At 48.6% G+C, this 17,573-nt stretch overlaps 2 protein-coding genes across 2 annotated transcripts; one reads left to right on the forward strand and one right to left on the reverse strand.

The window, feature by feature from the left end:
- Window positions 1-71: 71 nt before the first annotated feature.
- Window positions 72-2,972, forward strand: SLC25A11 (solute carrier family 25 member 11). The gene is made up of 8 exons (XM_061390844.1): window positions 72-263; window positions 859-1,011; window positions 1,104-1,310; window positions 1,497-1,587; window positions 1,669-1,759; window positions 1,845-1,944; window positions 2,037-2,088; window positions 2,228-2,972. The coding sequence occupies exons 1-8, from the start codon at window positions 169-171 to the stop codon at window positions 2,381-2,383; spliced, it is 945 nt and encodes a 314-aa protein (XP_061246828.1). The 5' UTR covers window positions 72-168; the 3' UTR covers window positions 2,384-2,972.
- Window positions 2,973-4,731: 1,759 nt separating this feature from the next.
- GP1BA (glycoprotein Ib platelet subunit alpha) lies at window positions 4,732-7,969 on the reverse strand. The gene has a single exon (XM_061390836.1). The coding sequence runs from the start codon at window positions 7,034-7,036 to the stop codon at window positions 5,084-5,086; it is 1,953 nt and encodes a 650-aa protein (XP_061246820.1). The 5' UTR covers window positions 7,037-7,969; the 3' UTR covers window positions 4,732-5,083.
- Between the last annotated feature and the right edge of the window lie 9,604 nt (window positions 7,970-17,573).

Raw genomic sequence — 17,573 nt, forward strand, 5'->3', positions numbered from 1 at the left:
GCCTTTGCGCTCGCGCCTGCGCCTGCGCCAACTTCCAGCTAGCGCTGGACCTGAGAGCCGGAGGGGCGTGCGCGCGCGCCCTCGCCCCTGTTGCGCGCGCGGTGTCACCTTGGGCGCGAGCGGGGCCGCGCGCGCACGGGACCGCGAGCCGAGGGCCATTGAGTGGCGATGGCGGCGACGGCGAGTCCCGGGGCTTCTGGGATGGACGGGAAGCCCCGTACCTCCCCTAAGTCCGTCAAGTTCCTGTTTGGGGGCCTGGCCGGGTAAGCTCAGGCCCCAGGGATGGGACAGGAGGAGGAAGGGACGGGTGCAAGGTACCGGGCCCGGTTCTTCTTTGGGTGTGTTGCAGTGAACCGAGCTGACACGGGGTCAGTGCCGTCCCCATCGTATTGCAAGATCCTTGATGGACTGCCAGGATCTTTTCACCCATCGCAGGGCGCCTTTGGGCTGCATGCACGACCCCCACAAGACCACCTGAGTTTCCCAACCCATTGCTTGACTGCGGGACTGTATGGGGTTTCAGGTCATTGCATGGCTCTTGCTGGACTATATGGGGTCCTAGATCATGAATGCCCACCTCTCCTTGGGTTGGACTGCACGCAATCCCGGGGTCACTGCTTGACACCCTTGTTGCTGTGTGAAACGCTTTCATTGCATGGTCCCTTCTGGACTGCTGGACTTTTAAGACCCATTGCTCTTGATACAGGTAGAGACTCTTGTACACATGCCCACCAGTTCCTGAACTCTTAATCAATGGCATGGCGGCCCTGCCCTTTGTGACCTCTTGTCGCTGGGCTCCAAGGGACTTTGGTAGATCTGAGACACCTAGCCGTTGATGCTACCCCTGTCTTCCCCCAGGATGGGAGCTACAGTTTTTGTGCAGCCCTTGGACCTGGTGAAGAACCGGATGCAGCTGAGTGGGGAAGGAGCCAAGACACGAGAGTACAAAACCAGCTTCCATGCCCTCATCAGCATCCTGAGGGCAGAAGGGCTTAGGGGCATTTACACCGGGTACTGGGGCCAAAGGATGGGGTAGGTTGTGGGTTGACAGCTCTAGACCTGGGCTTGACTCACTGACCCCTTCACTCCACCCCCCCCCCCAGGCTATCAGCTGGCCTGTTGCGCCAGGCCACCTACACTACTACTCGTCTTGGTATCTATACTGTGCTGTTTGAGCGCCTGACTGGGGCTGATGGTACACCCCCTGGCTTTCTGCTGAAGGCTGTGATTGGCATGACTGCAGGTGCAACTGGTGCCTTTGTGGGAACACCAGCTGAAGTGGCTCTTATCCGCATGACCGCTGATGGCCGGTGAGTTGTAAGTCTGAGCCTGCCCCCAGCCCCATTCCCTGGAATCTAGTATGAAAGAAGTGATTTCTTATCCTAGATCTAGGGCACAGCATTCACCTGTTCACAGCATTCTGGCCTCCCTTTTTTTGCGCCTGTGGGGGCAGAGTGGTCTAGCCCGAACTTGGCCTCTCCCTGCCTTCCCTCCAGGCTTCCAGTTGACCAGCGTCGTGGCTACAAAAACGTGTTTAATGCCCTGTTTCGAATTGTCCAGGAAGAGGGGGTCCCCACACTATGGAGGGTGAGTAGAGGGGCTGGAGACTTAGGGGACCTGGGGTCCAGTCTTGGACATTTCTGACTCCCCCTCCATCTCTCACCCCAGGGCTGCATCCCTACCATGGCTCGGGCTGTCGTCGTCAACGCTGCCCAGCTTGCCTCCTACTCCCAGTCCAAGCAGTTTTTACTGGACTCAGGTGAGACCCAGAGCTGAGCCCTCAGCTCCCAGCTAGTCTGGACCAGCTTCGAGCTGATTGCCACCTCCTGCTCCACCTCCCCCAGGCTACTTCTCTGACAACATCCTGTGCCACTTCTGTGCTAGCATGATCAGTGGCCTGGTCACCACTGCTGCCTCCATGCCCGTGGACATTGTCAAGACCCGGTGAGTATCTGGACAGTCTGGACAGACCTGGGCCTGGAGAGGGATGGGAAAGGCCCTCTTATGTCCTTATGTCCCTGCCTCCTGTCCTTCAGGATCCAGAACATGCGGATGATTGACGGGAAGCCAGAATACAAGAATGGGCTGGTGAGGAACCAGAGTCTGGGGCTTGGGCTGCAGGATTGGATGCTGGGGGGAAGGGGGAGAAGGCGGGTAGCTGGGTAAGAGGAAGAGGACCCCAGAGGCCAGGTCCTAGCCTCAGTGCCCTGCCTGCCTTCCTGTCTAGGATGTGCTGGTGAAGGTCGTGCGCTACGAGGGCTTCTTCAGCCTGTGGAAGGGCTTTACACCATACTATGCCCGCCTGGGCCCCCACACTGTCCTCACTTTCATCTTCTTGGAGCAGATGAACAAGGCCTACAAGCGTCTCTTCCTCAGTGGCTGAGGCGGGTGAGGGGCCTGGAGTCGCTGTGCTGGGGCTTCATCTCACCCCCTGCTCCTACAGTCAGTGTGCCCCCCAACCCTGGGGGCCTGGACTCTGCTACCCTGGGCCCCTCTATTTATTTTCCCAACACGGTGTGGTTCCCTGCTCTACGGTTAAAGACTTTGGTCTGTCCTGCCCAGCCCTAGCTTGCCCTCCTTGCCCTGATCAGCATCATCTCTGTCCCTGGCTATACCTTGGAAGCTCACTGGGGATTTCTGGGGCCTCCTTGGATATTAGTTTCAGGGCACATAGGACAGCAGAAGCCCCTCCCTTCTCAGTGGGGAAACCAAGGCAAGGCTGAAGGGACAGGAGAGAGCAGAAGCCGTCAAGATGATCAAAGGTCTGCAGTAGGAGGACGTGGCCCTTCCTCCCTCCACCTCACTGAGGACATAATCAATAAATTGGATTGCTGACACCACCCCCAAATCTGGAGAGTTGTGGGCACAGGACGGGGAGGAGACCGGACAAACGAGCAGATGCTCCTGGAGAATAGGAACTGGAGTTTGTAAGAAAAATTATTAAAGAAAGAGCACTCACGGTTTTTATATAAGTGTTATATATAAATCAGTCATAGTGCAGTAGCTGACGTATGAGAAAAACCCAAACTCCAGTCTTCCCAGCCGCTCCCCCAAGAACTCGGCAGATGCCCAGGTCGTCTCATGTAATCCCCAGGAAAAGCCTTGGGGGTCTGGTGACTGCTTCTGCAGCCTGAAGAAGGAGGGATTACAGCCTAAGAGGAGAAGGCTGACCTTCGAGGTGGGAGGGAGGGCGGGGGCAGGGCATGGAGTGGACACAGTCAGGCCCCCAGAGCCTGGAGGCTTAGGAAGGGGAAGATGTTTGCCAGAGACTTGATCTGGGCCACAGGCTGGGGAGGGTGATTGCCTTCTTTGTTTCTTTAGATGTGGGATACCAGGCCCTGCCCTCAAGAAGTTTAGAAACCTCTTGGGACATAAAAGGACATAGGAAGGTCAGTTGGAAGAAGAGCCTGGTGCTTGAGGCCTGAAGGCTTCTCCGGAGCCAGGCCAAGGGACAGGCAGGCAGCAGCTGGGAGCTGTCCCCTTGGCAGAACCCATCAGTAGAAGCAGAAGTTGAGCTCAACAGCCTGGCGGTGCAGCCCGGCCCTCCCACCTCTGCGTCTTGTCTTACCCACTTTGCACACATGCTGGCCTGGGCCACAGGAGCTGCTTAGGGACGCTTGAAGCCTGGATCTTGTCCTTAATGAGTTCCAAGTCCAGAGGGGAGAGTGACATGGAAACTGAGAGTCACCAGCAGACCATTGCAGGGTGACATGAAACACCCAGGCTGGTCTGGGCCAGGAGAGACTGCACAGTAACCGACTGTCAGGGAAGCAGGGCGGGGAAGCATTCCTGGCCCTCTGGGAGCAAAGGCTTAGAGAAACTCTGAGGAGCCGGTAATCTCTGCAGAGTCTAATAGCTGGAGCACAGGCAGTGAAGTGTTTGCTGGGAGAGGGGAAGCCGGACCGTTAGGTGGGTTGGTGCACAGAAGTCGTCGGTGGCCAAGCTCAAGAGCTGTGTTCTATCATGGGAAGAGTTCAAAGCAAGAAAAATGTCAGCGTTTCACATTAGGAAGATTCTCCCTGCACCACCCAAAGGAGGAGGGGGTCTCCCTGGAGCCAGAAATGCTTAGCCCTCACTCGCATTCTCTGGACCCCAAGTCTGGGCTTGGGCTAGAGGCAGGAGAGAAAGTCTACGCAGCATGCTAAGGGGAATGGCGGAGCCCAGGGCACCTGGGAAGAGAAGTGGGCTCCGTTTGCCTGCCTCCTGGCTTGACAGCAGGAAACCTGAGAGTAACTCAGTAAAACCCACCAAAATGGTGCTCGCTGCCAGGCCCTCCCCTGCCCTGTCCTGCCACTCTGGGCACAGCAGGAGAGCTGTGTTTCTGGTGCCCCCCGGTGCCAGGAAGCACCCACCTGGCCTAGTACTGCGGGCTGCAGGCAGATACCCTCAGTAGCATCCCTGAGCTCCCAGGAAACTTCTGATTCTTGACTTGGAACTTGCTCGCGGTGGCCTGGTTGTTGGTGACCCCTGGAGGAGAGAAGGAAGGCACCCCAGGCAGGGGAGGCGCAGGTCAGGACTAGAGCTTCTGAGCAGTGCAACTAGGGTGGGGCAGCTGGGGCCTTGGGAATGCTGGTGAAGGTGCCCCAGCCTTGTTTACCTCTCCCAAAGAAACAAAATTCCATTTTAAAATTATGTTTATTGTACAAATAACATTACGATGGTGGAAAACTAGAAAATGGTAAACAGAGGGAAAGAACAGAAAACCACCCCTATTTATACCATACAGAGATACTCAGGGCCCACATGTTGACACATCTCTTTCCAAGTTTTCCTCAACAGGTACACTTGGGAACCACCTTTACAATGTTATTTGCTCTTTCCTAAAACTTCCCCAAAGTGGTAGTAATAACCCAGTGGTCTGGGAACCCCACCATCCATCCAGCATATGGAGCTCAGTTTGGTGACCTCCCCTCCAACTCCTCCATGATTTGTTGGGTCTGCAACTGTGTGCAGGGGAGACTCCTGATAAAGGCACAGTAATGAAGACCTCCTTGACCCTGTGCTCCATACCCTCCCGCCCCCTATTAGACCCCAATAGGAGAGTCTATCAGACTCTGTCTCGGGGTCCCCAAACCACCCACCCTCAGAGGCTGTGGCCAGAGTACCTAACACCCACTGTCCCCAACAGATCCCCACCACGACCCAGGCTCAGGGCCGAAGGCCGCCGACCTGCCTGCAGAGGCCCCATGCGGCCATTAGGCCGCACCCACAGGAAAAGGCTAGAGCGGAAAGTGGGAAGTAAGCCTTGGAAGAAAAGCAGCCAGGCCCGGTGTACCATCACCTGCCTTCCCCTCTGCAGCTCCAGGTGCGCCGTGTGGGTGGCCGTGGCCAGGGCCCATGGCTTCACCTGCTGGACCCAGCACAGCAGCAGGATGAGGATCACAGAGGCAACGAGAAGCCAGAGGAGACCCAAGATATAGAAGCCCAGGAACAGACAGCAAGAGTCAGAGCTGAGAACAGGGTTGTTACTGGAACTAGCCAATCCCTGGACTTTCCAGGGGTTGTCAGATTCAGAGATGATGGTTATGGTGGATTCCAAGATAGTGGGGAGTGAAATGGATTCTGTGGAGGTTAAGAATATGGTTGGTTGTAAAGTCTCACTTATGGGTTCTGGGGTGGTCGGGGTAGTGGGCTCTAGGGTGGTCGGAGTTGTGGGTTCTGGGGTGGTCGGGGTTGTGGGCTCTGGGGTGGTCGGGGTTGTGGGCTCTGGGGTGGTCGGGGTAATGGGCTCTGGGGTGGTCGGGATTGTGGGCTCTGGGGTGGTCGGGGTTGTGGGCTCTGGGGTGGTCGGGGTTGTGGGCTCTGGGGTGGTCGGGGTAGTGGGCTCTGGGGTGGTCGGGGTTGTGGGCTCTGGGGTGGTCGGGGTTGTGGGCTCTGGGGTGGTCGGGATTGTGGGCTCTGGGGTGGTCGGGGTTGTGGATTCTGGAGTGGTTGGGGTTGTGGGGGGCTCAGTAGTGGGGTTTAGAGTTTTGGAGGAGGTGATGGAGTCTATAGTAATCGGGGTCGTGGTCAATTTCTTAACTGGAGGCAAGGAGGACACTTGACTGCCTGGCGAAGTAGGTGATGTTAAATAGAGCAGGTCCCAGTGCGTGGTGTGGCTAGAGAGGCTGCTTACAGTGTTCACGACAGATACCTCCTGTTCGTCTTTGTCTTCATATTCATCGTAGTCCAGGTTGTCCCTGTCACCAGGGATGTTGCAGCTATCACCCAAGAAGTTGTAGACGTACATGCCATTCATATTGACACATCGAACGCTCTTCACATCGGGGGTCATGGCCTTAATGTCCACATCCTCCTCCCATACGTACACATTGCTGGGGTTGTCCTGCAGCCAGCGGCTGAAATAGAGGATCCCACAGTCACAGGACCAGGAGTTGTTATGGAAAAAAGCGTAAGGCAGGAGGAGCATCCCAAAGAAGTCCGTTGGTATTGTGCGCAGCCTGTTCTTTTGGAGGTAGAGGGTGTCAAGTTCCTCCAACCCTTTTAGAAGCTCAGGGGGCAGCTCTTGCAAGTCGTTTTCAGCCAGGCTGAGCTTCTTCAGGTGGGGCGTGGGCACCAGGAGCTCAGGGGGCAGAGTCCTCAGCTGGTTTCCGCGCAGATAGAGCTCTTGGAGGCGGCTCAGGCCATGCAGAGTATCAGAAGGCAATGAGGTCAGCTCATTGAAGGACACGTCCAGGATGGAGAGAACTGGCAGTGCCCGTCCCAACTTGGGCAGGCTTCTCAGCTTATTGTGGGCTAGATTCAGGACCTCCAGCCGTGGCAGTTTCGCATCTGCCTGCAGGCTGGTCAGCTGGCTCTTACCCAGGAACAGCTCAGTGAGCTGGGACAGATTCAACACGGATGCCATGGAGAAAGTGCCCAGGGGGTTCTCACCCAGGTGGAGGATGGCGGTGTCCGCCGGCAGGTCTGGAGGCGGTGCCTTCAGTCCCTTATTTTCACAGTTCACTTCTACCTGGCTGTCCTTGTTGCCGACTTCACAGATGGGGACAGGGTGTGAAGGGCTTGGCAGCAGGAGCAGCAAGAGGAGGAGGGGCATGGTGACCTGTGGGCAAGGGGGGCTTGAGTGGGCACCCCTCGGGCCCCCAGCAGTATGCCTCCAGGCCCTGGCCCCCACTACAGCCTCTAGGATTGTTCCAGAAACTCAGCTCCCACACTTCTCTCCCTTCCTTCCCCTCTCCTCCCCTTGTCCTGCAAAACCTAAACTACTAGCTCCAGCCCTTGGCTGTTCTCTCTCACTCAGGCCCTGGCCTCCCCGAGCCCTGGCCCCAGCTCACAGACCGGCAGAAGAACCTCCGGAGACACAGAGCTTCTTCCAGGGTGTGACTTGGTCCTTCTGTCTTCCAGCTCCAGGGAGGGCCTGGTTAGGGGCAGGAAGAGGGTAGGGATGGGGAGGAAATGGCAGCCTGATATGGGCTCCCAGAACCCGGGAACAGCCTCCATCCTGGACACAGGCCCTTATCACATCCTTCCACAACTTGCCCTGAGCCCTTCTTTTGGCTCTGTTCTTGCCTGCTCTCTTCCTACCTTGGGGAGATTGGGGGTGGACTCCAACCACCACTCGCTTCCAGGCTTTAAAAACCTCTCCAGCTGCCCCCGTCATTTCCCCTTCACAACTGCATTCTTAGAATTGCCTACTTTTAACCTGGCCTCCCTCTCACTCCTCACCTTCCTCTAGGCTGCTTCCCACCTGCCCCCTTCTCCACGGACTCAGTTCTTGCCATGTACTCCTGACCCTCTATACCCACCCGACACGCTTTCCTCCACACCATCTTGTTTTCCGCAGCCTGCACACCTGTGGCCACTCCCACCTTGGGACTCATGACAGTAATTTTTTTCTTTTTTAGAGCTTTTTTTTTAAAATTTATTTTTGATTGAATTAGAGTTGGTTGACGGGTTGTGTTGTTCTGCTGTTACCACAAGTGACTCAGTTATACACATACATACATTCTTATTTATATTCTTTTCTATTATGGTTTATCCCAGGATATTGAATATAGTTCCCTGTGCTATACAGTAGCACCTTGTTGTTTATCCAATAGTAATTTTTTCTTGGTTTTCTTCCTGCTTCTCTAGCTGACCTTTTTCAAATCTTCTTTGTGGATTCCTCTTCTTCTATCCTTCATGAGAGATTAACCTGCCCCCAGAGTTTGGTCACTGGCCTTCTCTGATGCCACACAAACCCCCGAGCTTCTCCTCATCCATTCCCTTGCCTTCGACCACCACTTGTCCCCCCAGTGACTCTCAAGTCTTCATCTCTAGCCCAGACCCCTCTCCTGAGACCCAAACATGTATGTCCCACCGCCTTTGGAATTTCTTGGCTATCCCACAGGCCTTCAAGCAATATGTTCAAAAAGTTTATCGCCTGTCTCTAAATAGCCTGTCTTCCTGTGTTGTCCAACCTGGTGAATGGTTTTGTCATCTGTTCATTTATATAGTACAAGCAAAATCCCTGAGATGACCATCCTTAGCTCCACCGCCTATTTAACCTGCCACCAAGTCCCACTGGTTTTCCCTCCCAATGCCCCTCAGCCCCCTTTTTTCCACCCTCACATCCACCATCTTCATCCAGGGTGCCATGTTCTGTCCACTGTGTCTCTGTGACAGCCTCTCCACTGCTCTCCCCGTTTACTGACTCCTTCCTTCTCCCCACCCGAGTGGTCCTTCAGAAACGCTCATATCCTTCCACTGCTTGAAATTCACCAATGGCTCCTTGCAACCCTCAGGAGGGAGTCTGAGATCCCTAACAGGCCTACAGAGTCTTGTAAGATCTGGCCCTTGCCCACCTGTCCAGCCCCTATCTCTTCCCTCCTTCCTTCCTTTCTTTCACTGAGCTGGATCTTAGATATGGCATGAGAACTCTTAGTTGCGGCATGCAGGATCTAGTTCCCTGACCAGGGATCGAAACCTGGGCTCTTGGCATTGGGAACTCCGAGTCCTAGCCTCTGAACCCCCAGGGAAGTCCTGAATCCCATCTCTTAATGCTCCACCCTGGACTCTAGGTTACTCTCTTTCTTGTGCCTTCTTCTCACCCTTCATCCCTTTCTGCCTAACTTACTTATCTGGAGAGTTCCAACCCAGAATTTCTTCCTCTGAAAAGCCTTTTAGGACTTCGCAAGATCCAGTTGGATGCCTGTTTCAGATAGATGTCATATCTGTTGGTCCATGGCCCCTTCCATGATGAAAATGTCCTATTGACTGTCCCCTAGAAGGGGTACCCTGCAGTCTCATGGGCCTGCCCTTATCTGCTGGTTGGTGACTGGACAAGGAACAGATACTTGAGCCAGATGCAGTTAATCCATACACCTGTTAGTTATAAAATTTTATATAATTTGTTGGCTGCAAAGAGTACTCAACGACATGGAGAAAATGAGGCACTAAGTAAGTAGCAAGAAGCAAGGTGAAGTTGCATAGAGCCCACGACATGGAGTAAGGCCTCTGAGGCTGTTGGGATTTTTTGCCATTTTGGCATCAGTTAGGGTTTTTAGTTGTAAGCAACAGAAATTTTTTCTACTTAATTTAGGCTGAAGAGGAATTTATTGAAACTACATTGCCTACTTCACAGGCTTCTAAACGAGGGTTAGAGAACCATACGTGGGCCAGTGTAGCTGAGAACCAGGCTGCAGAACCAGTCTGGTGAGAAATCTCTGCTCTCGCTGCAAGACCATGTCTCTGAAGCTTGTTCCACTGCAACTGCTGGGCCAGGAGCTTAGCGTTAGCACAGCCTCCTGACTGCAGATAGAGAATCCTGCATTATCCCTCCTCTGTTGTGATACTAACTCCTGATTTCACAGTCTGGGTTCGAGGGACTTCCCTGGTGGTCCAGTGGCTAAGACTGTATTCCCAATGCAGGGGACCTGCCTTTGATCCCTGGTCAGAAAACTTAGATTCCACATGCCGCAACTAAGAGTTCACATGCTGCAACTAAGCCCTGGCACAGTCAAAACAAATAAATATTAAAAAGTCTGGGTGTAAGTCCTATTGATCTTGTACCTATGACCCAGTTACAAAGGACTCTTGGAAAGCAAGGTATCTGGCATTTTCACCTTCTATAATACAAGGCAGGTTCTGCTTCTCCAAAGATTTCCATGTTGAAGGATTTTGCAGACACAGAAAAGGGATTCATGTGTTTTGACACCTACTGAAATGGTCCTAATGTTTTACTTTCTTCACATGCTGATGGGCTGAATTGTTTCTAATTTTGCATCGTCAAATGTTTGGGATTAACCCTACTTGGCCATTATGAATTATTCTTTAAACATAGTTGTAGGTTAATTTGCTCAGATTTTATTCAGAATTTGTACATGTAAGTTAGAAAATAGGTGTGGCCCATAGATTTCTTTGGGGGGTACATTTGTCTCTCTCTATTCATTGTGTTTTGTTATCAGAGTTCTACTGGCCTTGTAAAATAAGCTGGAAATTTTTATGTTCTCTGGAAAAGTTAGAGATCATAGGGATTTTCCATGCAGTTTTGGTGGAATTCACCTATGAAACTGTCTGGGCCTGAAGACACTTGTAGGAAAACTCCTCAAATACCTTTTCAATTCCTTCTCTAATTGTTTGTCTCTTGAAGCTTCTACATCTGGAGTCAATTTTTGTAACTGTTATTTTTCTAATACAATATCTTTTTCATGTTGCTGTCAATTTATTGTCATAAATCTGTACATTTTATACTTTTATAATCTGGTAAAATCTCCATACCTGTAGTTATAACCCCTAATGTTGTTTATTTGTATTTTTGCTCTTCCTCTTCTCTGTCTTCCTCCCTGCCTCCCTTTCTTTATTGACCAAACTTGCCAAAGATTGGTCTGTTTTAGTGGGCTAGTCCAAGAACCAGGTTTATTATATTCACTAGTCAATAGTTGGGGTTTTTGATTTGATGACAAATATCTACTTTTATCTTGAATAATTTCTCACACTTTGAGCCCATTTTCTTTATTTTGTAATTTATTCTTTGAAGTATACTTGATTTACAATGTTTTGTTAGTTTCTAGTGCACTTATTTTCATGTTCTCTTTCTACCTTCTTGAGTTGAAATCTTAGTTGACTTATTTTCAATCTTGATTTTAAGGTAAACTCATTCAGTTTATACTTCTCATTTGAGTGCTGCTTCGTGTCATCTCACACATTTTATCATGTAATACCTAAGGTGAATATTTCTGATTAAAAATTTTTATTTATTTGGCTGTGCTGGTCTTATTTGTGGCACGCAGGAGATTTAGTTGAAGCATGTGAACCCTTAGCTGCCGCATGTGGGATCTAGTTCCCTGACCAGGGCTCAAACCCAGGCCCCCAGCATTGGGAGCAAAGAGTCTTAGCCATGGGCCATCAGGGAAGCCCTGAATATTTGTAATTTTTAAACCCAGCATCTATTCCTCTCAAATACAAGGACCCCATTTCTTTTGAGAGATTACACCTCCCCAGATGAGTGCAGACTTGATGGGAGTAGGAATCCTGGCCTGTTGCTCTGGAAACCAAAATGTCTTTGGAAGTTCCTTCCACTAGATCCTTCCTGTCAGGAAGGATCACTCCAGGGATGTGACCTAATCATGGACAGTCATACTCCTTCTCCTAGGATTTCAAACAGTGAATGAGGCGACAGAAGAAGAGAAAATAGGACTGGACTTGATTCATTTCGACAAAGGGCTCAGGAAAAGCTGTAGAATACTTCCTACTACTAATTCCTCGGAGTCACCTGATTCCTGAGCAGTTCTGGATTTCCAGTGTTCACTTGTGGCCAGTGAGCTTCTGCATCTTTTCAAGAACTCTGTGTTGGATTCTTAGGTTAGAGTTGATTTCTGTTGCATGCATCCAGAGAAATCTAATTTAGGGTTCTGGTTGTGGGTTTTTTTTAATTTATTATTTATTTGTTTGTTTTGGCTGTGCTGAGTCTTTATTGTTGCTTGGGCTGTTCTCTAGCCCCCACTACTCTTTATATATAAGAGTTACCACTACTCTTTGTTGCAGCGCATGGGTTCTAGGGCACGCCAGCTTCAGTAGTTGTGGCACGTGGGCTCAACAGTTGCAGTTCCCAGGCTCTAGTGCACAGGCTCAATAGTTTATGGTAAACTGGCTTAGTTGCTCTGCAACAATGTGGAACCTTCCCAGATCAGGGATTGAACCCGGGTCTCCTACATTGGCAGGTGAATTCTTTACCACTGAGCCGCCAGGGAAGCTCTGTGGTTCATTTTTAGAGTTTGTGCAGAAGACATTAGTTGGAGGTCTACTCAAGACCCATTCAGCTTTTCTTCTTTTGAGAAATTACTCATACTCCATTAGAATTTTTGGTGCAAATGACTCTATCCCACCAGCATATGTTGACCTAAGTTAGTCACTAGACTTCCTCCCCTTGGAAAAGGGACCTCCTCCCTTTCCTCCCCTGATACAAGCTGGTAAGGGTGTCCCATGGTCAGAGTGACTGGTCCAAGGATGGAGACAGAAAGTTAAGTTGGTCCTTTCATAATGAAGCCCAAGACTTCTGTTGGTTGGTTGAGGTATGTGTACTTTCTCTGGATGTGGACAAGGAAATAAGTAACCCCAGGTGAGTTGTTGGCATCTATTTTGTGATCATAAGGGGATCTGACCTTAGGATGAAGTTAATGCCAAGGAATTTATAATGAAAAAAGAAACCAGGTCCTTGGCATCACTAAAATGCTTTATCAAACAGATTTTGAAGTTCAGTGAGCCAAAAATCCTCTTTTTTTTTTTTTAAACTGGTTGTTATTGGAATATCACTTGCAACATAATGAACTTAAAATATTGTATTTTCTATTTTTTTAAAGTGGAATTATTTACAAAGATACTTTTTAAAATTTCAGGTAGACTTTTAAAAATTAAACTTCTTATTTTGAAACAACTATCAATTCACATAAGTTGTAAGAAATAAGATGGAGATCTTGTGGACTCTACCCAATTTTCCCCAACAGTAACATCTTGCAAAACTGCAGTACGTCCAGTATCACAAACATGATATTGACATTGTTCTGTCAAGATACAGAACATTTCCATCACCATAAGGATGCTTCATGTTGCCCTTTGATACCTTTAGCCTCTTCCTTCCTACCTCCCCACTCTTCCTTACCCCTTGACCACTACTAATCTGTTCTTCATTGCTACAATCATGTCATTTCAAGAATGTTATACTGGGACTTCTCTGGCGGTCCAGGGTTAAGATCCCAAGCTTCCAACGCAAGGATGTAAGGGGGCATGGGTTTGATCCCTGGTCAGGGAATTAAGATCCCACATGCTGCACGGCATGCCCCTCCCCCCCCCCCAAAATGTTATATTAATGGGATCATACAGTATATAACCTTTTGGAACTGTTTTTTTTTTTTCCCTCCACTCAGCATAATTCTCTGGAGACTTGTACAGGTTGTTCTGTGCATCAGAAGTTCATTTCTTATTATTGCTGAGTAGTCTTCCCTAGTACGTATGTTCTACAGCTTATCTGTTTACCAGTGGAAGGACACGAAGGCTGATCCCAGTTGTTGACTTATTACAGATAGATGTGCTGTCCATATTAGAGATTTGTGTATGAACGTAAGTCTTCATTTCCCTGGGGAAAATTGCTCTGGAATGCAATCTCTAGGTTATATGGTAGTTGCATGTTTATTTTGGGAGGCTTTATCTTTGGGTTATTCTTTGAGTTTATCCTGTTTGGAGTTTGCTCAGCATGTTACGTGTGTAAGTTTATGTCTCCTGCAAATTTGGGTAGTTTTTAGCTCTTATTTCTTTAAGAACTGTTTCAGCCTCATCTTCTTTCTCCTCTGCTTCTGGGGTTCTGATGACATATTGGCAGACCTTTTGTGGTAGTCCCACAGGTCCCATGGGAGACTGTGTTTTGTTTTGTTTTTAATTTTACTCTTCTTGCTCTCTCTTGTTCAGAATGGGTGATTTCCATCATTGAATCTTCCAGCTCACTGATTCCTTTCTCTGTCCCCTCCATTCTGTTGCTGAGCCCATTCCCTGAGCTCTTGTTTCAGTTATTATATTTTTTCAGCTCTAAAATTTCCATTTGGTTCTTCTTTAGATCTTCTCTTTCTTTGCTGAAGCTTTCTATTTTTTCATTTTTTTTTCAAGCATATGCATAATTTTTGGTGAAAGCATTTTATAGTGGCTGCTTTGAATGATTTTTCAGATAGCTCTAACATCTCTGTCCCTTTGGGTGGTGGCAGCTACGGACTGGCTTTTTTCATTCAGTTTGAGACCTTCCCTGGTTTTGGTACATTGACTAATTTTTATGAAACAGGGGCATCTTAACATTATTTTATGAGACTCTGGATCTGATTTAAACCTTCTGTTTCAGCTGGCTTTCTCTGCTACTGCTCTGGCAGGGAAGGGAGGGGCACTGCCTCCTTACTGCCAGGCGGAGGCTAAAGTTCACATTTCCCATCCAGACTATGGACGTCTCATGAGTGAGGGTGGGAGTTCCAGTTCCCCACCGGGTCACCACTGCCACTTGGGGAGGATGCGCTCATTTCTGCAGAAATGAGGGGAACTTCTGACTCTCTAGGAGGCTTCCTCTGACACCACACCAGCAGGGAGGGCGAAAGATGACTGGTCACTGCCAGTCTGGATGGGCGTCCAGGCTCCCCTGCAATTTCTGTGGACCCTGAGTGTGGGAGGCCTCGTTACCAGCTGATGGGGGTGAAAGTTCCCACTCCCTCCTTGGCCTTCTTAGAAACCATCCCGGCAGGGATGTTGGGGCACCTTATAGCAAGCCTGGAAATCTGTGCTCACCACTTGGCCTTTGTTGGTGTGGGTGTGGGTGGGGTCAATGTTTTTCTGTAATATTTGGCTGGACTCAAGTGGTTATTTTTGGAGTTTTCTGCCATTAGGCTCTCCTTTTCCTGGCGGAGAGAGCAGGCTGTGTCTGTGGTGTTTCCAGGTTGCTAATTTCTTTTCCTCCAAGAGAGGGACATTCGAGGCAAAAAGAAAACCCAGGGATCTCACCGCCATCAGGCTGTTCCTGGGGTCCTGAGGCACCTAGCCTTTCGGGTTTCTACATCTTTTTGTGTTTGTTTCCAATATAATGTCCAGTCATACTTAGCAGGTAGAATAGGAGAAGGTAAATCGATCCCATTGTCCCTCGGGTGGATTTGGCTAGCTTTTGATTGCCAACTTCTAAATTTATTGCACTTGACAGTAAACATCCCATGTATAGTGTGATGGTTAATTTCATTAATATGTATTACTTTGGCTAGGACTCACCATTCATTACCATTTTGTCTCATTTGCTTTCTCACTTTGTCTCTCTCACTCTGTTTTTTTCCTGAACCATTCGAGAGTAAGTTACAGACATCACATCTTTTCCCTCCAATATATATTTCAACATATTTCCTAAAAAACAAGGACATTTTCTTACCTAACTATAGTATAGTTATTAATTTCAAGAATTTAATATTGATACAATACCATTATCCAACTCATGGTTCATATTCCCATTTTGCCATCTATCTGAAAAATGTCCTTTATAGCTTTTTTCCCCCAGTTGAGGATCCAGTGCAGGACTGTATCTCTTTAATTTCCTTTAGTTTCTTAACCTGTCTTTATTTTTCATGACTTCAACATTTTTGAAAAACTGTCATCTAGTAATTACACAGGATATCCCTCAATTATGTAGATATTTCTTCGGGTTAGCTGATGTTTCTCATGATTGGATTTGGGTTGTTTTCCTGGCAGGAATATTAGATGAGCGATGTGTCTTTCTCAGTATATCATATCAGGAGATATACTATGTCAATTTGATCCATTACTGGTGATGTTAAAACCTCGAGTGTTTGGTTAAGGGGAATCTACTCATTCTCTCCATTCTCATGATACTATTTTTCAGGACTTCCCTGGAGGGCCAGTGGTTAAGACTTCGAGCTTCCACTGCAGAGGCTGGTTCAATCCCTGGCCAGGGAACTAAGATCCCACACGGGGCGGGGGGGTGGCGGGGGTGTGAGGGTGTGCAGCCAAAAAAAAAAAAAAAGATACTATTATTCCTTTTGTAACTAAGAAGCAGTTTTGTAGGGAGATACTTTGATAGCATGTGAATATCCTGTTCCCAAACTTTAGCCACAATCATCCATTGATGATTTTTGCACAAACCAATTGTGGCCAGGAAGGTTGAGAAACTATTTTTTTTTAAATTTTTTAGGTGATTTAACTGTATTCCTTTTTGCTTGTAATCAAAAGAACCCAACTACAACAAAAATTAGAATCAGAAGTGGGGTTCTCATGGACCTGAACCTAAGTATCAGCAGGTGGAATGGAATGTTTCTCCCTAGTATATGTATGGTAAAGCCACTAACTGGGCCACTCCCTGGGGCGTCTTGGACTCTAAGCATGAGCACTCCGTCGGGAAGGTTGTCATGGTTTGGTGGCTCTAGTTCTGAACCTCTTCTGGGAAGAGTGAGTATTAGTTCTTTGAGCTCCCTAGACTGGATTCGTTACTGTGTATAAGTTCCGCACAATCCTGCCAAAGCTGTGGTGATACTTTGTTTCATTGTTTGTCTACCCTTCTAGATGGCGAACTTTGGGATAGAAGGCACTCAGAAACATAGCCCATGCTCTAAGAGGTAGAAACTGTTGCATAGATTGACCACATCAAATAAGACACTGCCTTGGCTTCTGTGTCTCATACCCAGCTTTTATATGCTTCCTCTGGTGTCTTTTTATTATAGTCTTAAGGATTCTGCCAAAATTATTATGATATGTTTTACTACCTAGCAGGGTGATTCTCTCTTTTCTTCTCTTTTTCAAAGCTGATGTAACTATCCATGTACCTCTGTACTGTCATACACATTCTGGAATAGGTTTGTCAAGTTCTGGAAAATTTAATTTATATATTATTTTAGGGAGGATTAACATCTTTATGGGCTTCCCTGGTGGCTTAGATAGTAAAGAATTTGCCTGCAGTGCGGCAGACCTAGGTTCAACACCTGGGTTGGGAAGATCCCCTGAAGGACGGCATGGCAACCCACTCCAGTATTCTTGCCTGGAGACTCCTCATGAACCAAAGAACCTGGCAGGCTACAGTCCATGGGGTTGCAAAGAGTTGGACACAACTGAGCAACTAAGCACAACATCTTTATAATATTGACTTGACTCATCCAAACAAATTGTTGATCTTTCCGTTATACCAAAATTTCATATCTTTTTAACAGTTTTAATTTTTTTCCATAAAGGCTTTACATAAATGGAAAGAACATTCTTAATCAAGTTCTGAATACTTTATATATTGTATTACTATGGAGAAGGCAATGGCACCCCACTCCAGTACTCCTGCCTGGAAAATCCCATGGATGGAGGAGCCCGGAAGGCTGCAGACCATGGGCTCGCTGAGGGTTGGACACGACTGAGCGACTTCACTTTCACTTTTCACTTTCATGCATTGGAGAAGGAAATGGCAACCTACTCCAGTGTTCTTGCCTGGAGAATCCCAGGGACGGGGGAGCCTGGTGGGCTGCCGTCTGTGGGGTCACACAGAGTCGGACATGACTGAAGTGACTTAGCAGCAGTAGCATTGTGAATGATGTTTTGCTTTCTATAATTCCTAATGGAGAGCTATTAGCATTAAATTTCTCTTGTAG

The sequence above is a fragment of the Bos javanicus genome, chromosome 19 (assembly GCF_032452875.1).
Source record: "Bos javanicus breed banteng chromosome 19, ARS-OSU_banteng_1.0, whole genome shotgun sequence".
In the NCBI taxonomy this organism is placed as follows: Eukaryota; Metazoa; Chordata; class Mammalia; order Artiodactyla; family Bovidae; genus Bos; species Bos javanicus.

Excerpts from the sequence above, each read along its gene's own strand:
- SLC25A11 (XM_061390844.1), top strand. The coding sequence starts at position 169 with ATGGCGGCGACGGCGAGTCCCGGGGCTTCTGGGATGGACGGGAAGCCC. Across the intron at positions 1,588-1,668 it reads GGGTCCCCACACTATGGAGG|GGCTGCATCCCTACCATGGC; the intron begins GTGAGTAGAGGG and ends CTCTCACCCCAG. Across the intron at positions 2,089-2,227 it reads CAGAATACAAGAATGGGCTG|GATGTGCTGGTGAAGGTCGT; the intron begins GTGAGGAACCAG and ends CTTCCTGTCTAG.
- GP1BA (XM_061390836.1), bottom strand. The coding sequence starts at position 7,036 with ATGCCCCTCCTCCTCTTGCTGCTCCTGCTGCCAAGCCCTTCACACCCT.